Below are 7,312 nucleotides of genomic sequence, written 5' to 3' on the forward strand. Positions count from 1 at the left end.
CCCCCACCCCCACCCCCGCGCTGAGACTTTCTCTCCCTCACTGTTTCTCTGGGTTTTTGTTCAAACATGGAGGAGGGGGTGCGGTGGACTCCCCTCTTCACCTCCCTTTCCTGCACCATCCTTGAAGGGGAGGGAGAGGAGAGGGAGAGCAAGTAAACACTCTGAAACTGGCGCTGGGAGCAGAGCTTGCCAACATCCGGGAGTTGGCGCCTTTCAGAGCAAAGGGTTGCTTTCTTCCCCCCCTCGCGTAGATGTCAGCGTGTTTTTGTTCAGAGGGGGAAAGCGTGTGCGCCTGCACGTTGAGCTGTAGACAGCTCGGGGGAGCGTCTCCATTCCCGAATGAGGCCTGGGTGTGTTCGCGGTGGTGGGGAGTGGAAAAGGTTCATTTCGTCAGCTGGTAGGGACCAGGGGGTGTGAATATAGCAGTGGGGCAGGTGCTGATGAACTGCTGGAGTGAACTCGGGTGTGCGTGTGTAGTCTGTGGCTCTAGGCCCCAGATCTGGTTCATGATTGCAGCCCTTGTGCCCACGGCCTTCTGATCTGGACCCTCCAGAGCATGGGGGGGGAAGGGCGATAGCAGTAAGCCACTTGGAAGAAACGAGGGAAACCTTGGTTTCCCTTGCAGTTCTCGTGTTCCTCACCAGGACTGTGGGCCGAATTCTAGGCTACACAGAGGGGATGGTCTGTGTGAAGAGGGGGAGGCCTGAGTCCACAGTGAGCCCCTCAGAGGGCTCAGGAAATACATCCAGCAAGCTGGTTTGCCCTGACCTCAGGGGTGCAGAAAACCTCTTTGGACTTGCACAAAGACATCCTGCTCAGAACTCCCCAGGGGTTGCAAAGGATTGTGTTTTTCCTTCCTTGGCTTCTCTTGAAGCTGCTGGTCCTTGGGCCTTTTACCTCCTGGGAGCCAGGGGATGCACCAGCAAGATATTTCCTGTCCTGTTCTTTATGACAAGTTAGCCATTGATCACATAGCTTGACCTTTGTTGGGCTGCTCTGGGGTAGCCCACCAGAAGAGGTCTGAGTGCTTGCTTGAGTGTGCCTCCCCACCTGTCAGAGGAGAATGCCCTCAGGGTTAGGGTGTTCACCCTTTGGATGGGGCGGTCTCTCAGATGGTGGTGGTATCCCTTTTAGAGAGGCATACAGGGCTTGGAATGCTTATGGCTACAGGCAGGCAGGCTGGCTGTTTGGGTAAGTAGTGGTAAATCTTGCTATTCAACGTGGGCACAGAGTCGGGAAAGCCATTCCCCTTATGAGTTGTGAGCCTGTGGGCCTTTGGAACCCACGGTAGAGAGGGGGTGGGTCTTAGGGCAGGAACCTTTGAGGTGAGAGTTTGTGTGGGCTTTGGGTCCTGAAATTCTGGGAATGGGAGCTAGCACCTGAAAGAATGAGGGTCCAGCGGAGGTAAGGGCCCATGGGCTGAGTGATCAGTATAGTTGTACAGCTCTCTGAGACCAAAGATTACTTTGGTGTTATCTTGGGGTAGGGCTGGTGTTTAGGAGGTCAGTTAAGTGGCTAAGAGGTGGTCTCAAAAGGAGCTGGCACCCAAGTTGAGGGGGGGCGGTAAGGAGAGCAGTGCTGCCACAACTCAGACCTCTGGCCTTTGGCCTATCACTTGGTGAACCCTTAAAACTGAAGCTTTTCCAGAACAGACCCCAGAGCTCAGCAACCTGACCCTCCAGTCCTGGTCCTTGCATCTGAGCAGGTGGTTTGCATTAGCTTCAGCCCTGATACGAAACCAGGACTAGGTTTTAACTCTTTAAGACCCAGAGAGGGTACAGGCAAGGTGCCAGCGTATCTCTTGAGTGTCAAGTTCCTTGTCCTGATATATCTTCTCTGGAAACATAGAGGGGTTACTGTAAATGTGGGAATTGATCCTGATGTGAGGGAGTTATGTTATGTCAGTTTTGAAAATGTAAAGAGGTTGCAAGGGCTTTAGTTTATAAGGCAGCTGCTTCTGTGTCTTGGTTCCTTCTTGAGCCCAGAGAAAAGAGAGGGTGCCTTCTCTTCTGGGGCACTTCTTTTCAAAGAAAGAGGTATAGGTAGGAACTCGAAGGTGTCCACAGAGGGCCAGCATTTTGAGATTTTGTTTGTTGATTGGAGGTGGTGGGGGTGAGGAGTTGCCTGTTTGAGTTGGGGGTGAATCTTAGCAGACCCTTCTGTGAAATGGTTCCAGGCTACAGTTGCGGGGATCTGTTTTTCAGTCACCATCACCCAGTCTTCTGGGTGGGGCCTGCCTCAGATTTCAGGGGGAGGGTGTGGAGGATGGTGCTCTGGCTGGGTTCCCTAGGTTCCAAGCCAAGGCCTGCTTAAAGTTGTAGTCCCAGTGCTGAGGACTAGCTGTGCCACTGGCTTCAGTCATTCATTACCTGGAGACGAGTGAAGGGCTGGGCTGCCCTAAAAGCCCTAAAAGTGTCCTGTCTCTGAGAAAGTGCCCCTCTATGGGATTTGAGCTGATAAGGTCTTGCCTCATGTTGAGCATTGGATTCTGCCTGTTCCTGTGCCTGGGGAGCACAGAAGAAGGCATTTGGCCTTGACACCAGTTTTAGACAGGCTCCCCAGGGAGGACGTAAGGGTTGTATGTTTTGCCTCTGAGATAAAGGGGAGAGGTTCGTCGGGTCATTTTTAGCAACACAGCTGTGGAATCTCTCAGAGGAGGCAAGATCTACCTCCGGTTGCAAATAAAATTTGACTGCAGTTTTGGGCCTCACCAAAAGGATAGCAAGTCTACAGGCAGCAGTGGGGATGACAGGGAGGTGATCTGGGCCTCATTTCCCTTGTTCCTGAGTTGCTCAGACCTTCCCCCCCGCTGCCCCCCCACCGCCGCAAAGAAGCCCCAGTAGAGCATTTGGACATTTCTGCCTTCACTCCAAGGGCCAAGCATGGTCCTTCTAACTTTAGGTTGGCCAACCACCAGAAAAGCCTTTTTGCAGTGCAGTAGTTGAGACTTATCTGCCTTAATCTTACCTAGGGAGCAAGGCAGTCAGTGCCCACAGATAGGCCATGCTGGATGAAAATCATCCAAAACTGAGGAAAACATAGGCCCCTTAGCTTCTCTGCCATCCTGAGAACTCCCTTAATCACTTCACTTGCTTTTGCCAAAGCCTAGGTGAATTGGCTCATTTCCAAGATTGTGATGTTTGTATGACAGGTGGAATCACGTTGGGTTTTGCAGGGTCAGGAAGCAATTAATTATAATTAGCATTTAGTTATATTTAGCATTTAATTATTTTCTTCTATTATTTCATGCTTCTCGTATGTTTTTTAAAATTAATTTATTTTTGGCTGCGTTGGGTCTTCGTTGCTGCCCGCGGGCTTTCTGTAGCTGCGGTGAGCAGGGGCTACTCTTCGTTGCGGTGCTTGGGCTTCTCATTGCAGTGGCTTCCCTTGTTGCGGAGCATGGGCTCGAGGCGCATGCGTGGGCTTCAGTAGTTGTGGCTCGTGGGCTGTAGAGCACAGGCTCAGTAGTTGTGGTGCATAGGCTTAGTTGCTCAGTGGCATGTGGGATCTTCCTAGACCAGGGCTCGAACCTGTGTCGCCTGCATTGGCAGGCGGATTCTTAACCACTGCGCCACCAGGGAAGTCCACTTCTTTTTTTTTAATAAATTTATTTTATTTTATTTTTGGCTGTGTTGGGTCTTTGTTGCTGCACGCAGGCTTTTCTCTGGTTGTGGCGAGTGGGGGCTACTCTTCGTTGTGGTGTGCAGGCTTCTCATTGTGGTGGCTACTTTGTTGGGAGCATGGGCTCTAGGCACGGAGGCTTCAGTAGTTGTGGCACATGGGCTCAGTAGTTGTGGCTCATGGGCTCTAGAGCGCAGGCTCAGTAGTTGTGGCGCACGGTCTTAGTTGTTCTGCGGCATGTGGGATCTTCCCAGACCAGGGCTTGAACCCGTGCCTCCTGCATTGGCAGGCGGATTCTTAAGCACTGCGCCACCAGGGAAGCCCCGGGAAGTCCACTTCTCGTATGTTTAACTTTACTCCTCACCATGCTGTGAGCCCCTCAAAGCAGGGACCATGTCATTGTCTCCCATTTCCCACGAAGCTTCCAGCACAGGATGAACATATGTAAGGACTAAGAAAATAACCTTTTTGGTTGGTTGATAAAGCAGAGTACACTTGCATAGGAAGGCCTCAAGAGATGATGGGTAGTGGAGTATCAGATTTATGTATCTCTTTCCCCTATTAGACAGTGAGCACCGTATGGACAAGAATGGTGTCTTTCTTATCCCCAGCACTTTGTATTCAGAAAGTACTTAGCAAATGTTGGTTCCACAGAACCCACACTTTGGAGATGCTTATATGTGGGGAGAGTTATAGGTGATGTGGCTCTTACCACTCTTGTTCCTCCTTCTACTGGAGTAGTGACAAACTTAGCACACCTGTGGCAGTAGTAGGCAGGTGGTGGGGCTGATTACTCCCAGGAAGATTTGTGGGAATTATGGAGGCCTGCTAAGAGGTGTTGGGGAATATTTAGTCACCATGTCCATGGTCTCTTGAGCAGGTTAGCAGGCAGACTGGCTGATTCCCACTGGGAAGGGAAATTGGGGTAAGAATACCAGGACCCAGTACCTAATCTTTCATTAAATGTCCCATGGGATCTCCCCCAGAATTGGATTTGGCTTCATCCAGTCTCCCATTTGAAATATGTCTTTGACATTTTTGTGGGGGGTATAAAAATCCAGAATTTGAAGCGGTTTCCCCCAAGGACTTGGTTACTGTTTATTAGGTAGACTTTGGGTACCTGCAGAAAGAGCCAGAAATCAACCTTTTTGCTTAAGAACAGTGATCATTTATTGAATACGTACTGTGTGCCAGGCACTGTGCTGTTTGCTTTATCTGCTTTATCTTGAAGCATCACATAACCCAGAGAGGTTTTTGCAGGTCCCATTTTGCAGATGAGGAAACTGAGACTAAAAGAAGTTATGCTACTTGTCCAAGGTCACAAGACCATGGTCACATGGAATCAACATTCACACCTAGGTGTGTCTGAAAAACCATGTTTGTTCCATGTTTTAAGGGCACCACCATCCCAAAGAGTAGGGTTGAAGTCCAGCTTTGAATGTTGTATTTTCTAAGGGACAGAGAGATTGTGGGTAGAGCTTGTGGACATCGAATTAAATGCAGGGTTCTTTATTGTCAGCTGTGACACAGTAAGTTTTATAGTAATTTTGATGTGTACTCTGAGCTTTCTAAAAACTCCCATGGTCCCTTGGTAGATTAAGTGCCAAGTGAAGAGTGACTTATTTAAGTGTTCAGAGCTGGTAAGTGAAACCATTTCCCCCCTCTTCCTTCATCGTGGATATCTGATATAATTAACTGTACTGCCTCTTCTCTTGGGTTCCAGGTGCATCGGGGTGACTGTCTGGTTTCAGCAAGATGACGCTCCATGCCACCCGGGCAGCTGCACTCCTCTCTTGGGTGAGTGGTCTTCCTCTCCTTTGTATGCCAGACTTTTCCAGGAGGCTTGGGAGAGGTGAGAGAGGAGTTTTCTAGGAGTCAGGGCTATGTAGAGTGTTCTCCTCTCCAGACAAAGGAAGTAAGTTTTCTTTTGCCTTTCCCCTTAGTTTTTAACTTTTATTATTTTCAGTGATACTGCTGCTGACATGTGATCCACAACTTGTGTAGCTTAGAAAAGGCTTCTCTGAGGTATATTATTCCTTTTTGGTCATGGGAAGGGTGGCTGCAGAGCAGCATGGAAACCCATTTTTTGTGCATTTCCTTGTGCATGTTTCTGAAAAAGCGTTGACACTGAATTTCAGTAGCATGTAGGGACTTTGGTCTTGAAAGGCCTTTAATCTCAGGGCAAGGTTCTCCTGGCTCTCCTTACCACGTTTCTGTGAGCTTCCATTGTCCTCTTGGTGCCTTCTTGATTACTTCACCAAAATTCTTCTGCTAGGTCTTTTCGTATACTTCTGCCCAAGACAATGGCAAATGAAAAAATAATGCTGAGCATTGGGAACTACAGAGAAACAGAAGAGGCCACGGAGTGTAACGATGACATGCATGGGCCTTAGAGTCAGACAGCGCAGCTTAGAATCATTGCTCTAGCCTGTGTGACCCAAGACAAGTTACTTAGTCTCTCAGCACCTCATTTTTAAAATGGAAAGAAAAAAATTTTTTAAATATATTCTAAAAATAAAATAATAATCATTATTGTGAGGATAATAAGATAATGTCTGTAAAAAGCACTTAAATAATAAAATATTGCCTGGGCGACTTCCCTGGCAGTGCAGTGGTTAAGACTGCACTTCCACTGCTGGCAGCATGGGTTTGATCCCTGGTTGTGGAACTAAGATCCACATGCTGCACAGAGCAGCCAAAAAATAAATAAATAAAATATTGCGTGGGCATGCTATTTGGTAAAGGGTATTTTGGTAGTCACCCAGACTATTGACCAATCAGAGCCAATTAAAGAGCCAACTTCAAGAAAGAATCCTTAAAGGAAATGAATTTTTAATTTCCAAGGAGGGTGGGGGTTTAATAAAACAGGGTCTTTAATCACTGTCAAATCTGTAGTCAGGAAGTATGTATTTAGCATACAAAATGTGCGTCCTTAGTCTTCAGTTTCTGAAATAGATGCAGACTTTAGTTGTACAGTTTAAAATGGTTGTTTTATATTTATGTTTTATATTTACATTTCAGTGTTTTATGTCTGTATTAGAAACATTATCTCTTCCTCCCCAGGAGAAGGCTGGTTGGGTTGTGTCTCTGTGTCTAGTTCAGTGGATTGACTGAATACTAGGGGATCCTTTAACCACATTGTTTTAAGTTTATCCGTTTATTTATTTTGGTCCTAGGCTTGTTTTTATAGTGACTACTACCTTTACAGAGAAAAACAGACACAAGACTAGTTTTATTTAACAGCAGATACTTGTATACTTTTCTCAAAAATCACAATGAACATGCATTAATATATTAAAATATAGTTAGATATAATCTTTCAGTTTAAACAAAAGTTAGGCAGATAAAGTGGGTTTTATGACACTGTAGCAACGTGGAATAATGCTTGGTAGCCAGAAGAGTGGCATAGAACACACGCGTGTGACAATCACAACTGTGATTTTTTTAAAAAATGACTTAGGAAAAAAGACTAGAAAGAAATATATCAAAATGCTGAAAGTGGGCTTCCCTGGTGGTGCAGTGGTTGGGAGTCCACCTGCCGATGCAGGGGACACGGGTTCGTGCCCCGGTCCGGGAAGATCCCACATGCCGTGGAGCAGCTGGGCCTGTGAGCCATGGCCGCTGAGCCTGCGCGTCCGGAGCCTGTGCTCCGCAACGGGAGAGGCCACAGCAGTGAGAGGCCCGCGTACCG

At 47.6% G+C, this 7,312-nt stretch overlaps 1 protein-coding gene across 1 annotated transcript in view; it reads left to right on the plus strand.

Moving 5' to 3' along the window:
- The window catches only part of NUMA1 (nuclear mitotic apparatus protein 1), a 38,796-nt gene that overhangs the window by 144 nt on the left and 31,340 nt on the right, over window positions 1–7,312 (plus strand). The window contains exon 2 of the mRNA XM_007463044.1: window positions 5,345–5,418. Coding sequence (XP_007463106.1) covers window positions 5,377–5,418 — 42 coding nt within the window. The 5' untranslated portion in view covers window positions 5,345–5,376. The remainder of the gene's footprint in view (window positions 1–5,344; window positions 5,419–7,312) is intronic.

The sequence above is a fragment of the Lipotes vexillifer genome, unplaced genomic scaffold (genome assembly GCF_000442215.2).
Source record: "Lipotes vexillifer unplaced genomic scaffold, Lipotes_vexillifer_v1.1 scaffold557, whole genome shotgun sequence".
NCBI lineage: Eukaryota > Metazoa > Chordata > Mammalia > Artiodactyla > Lipotidae > Lipotes > Lipotes vexillifer.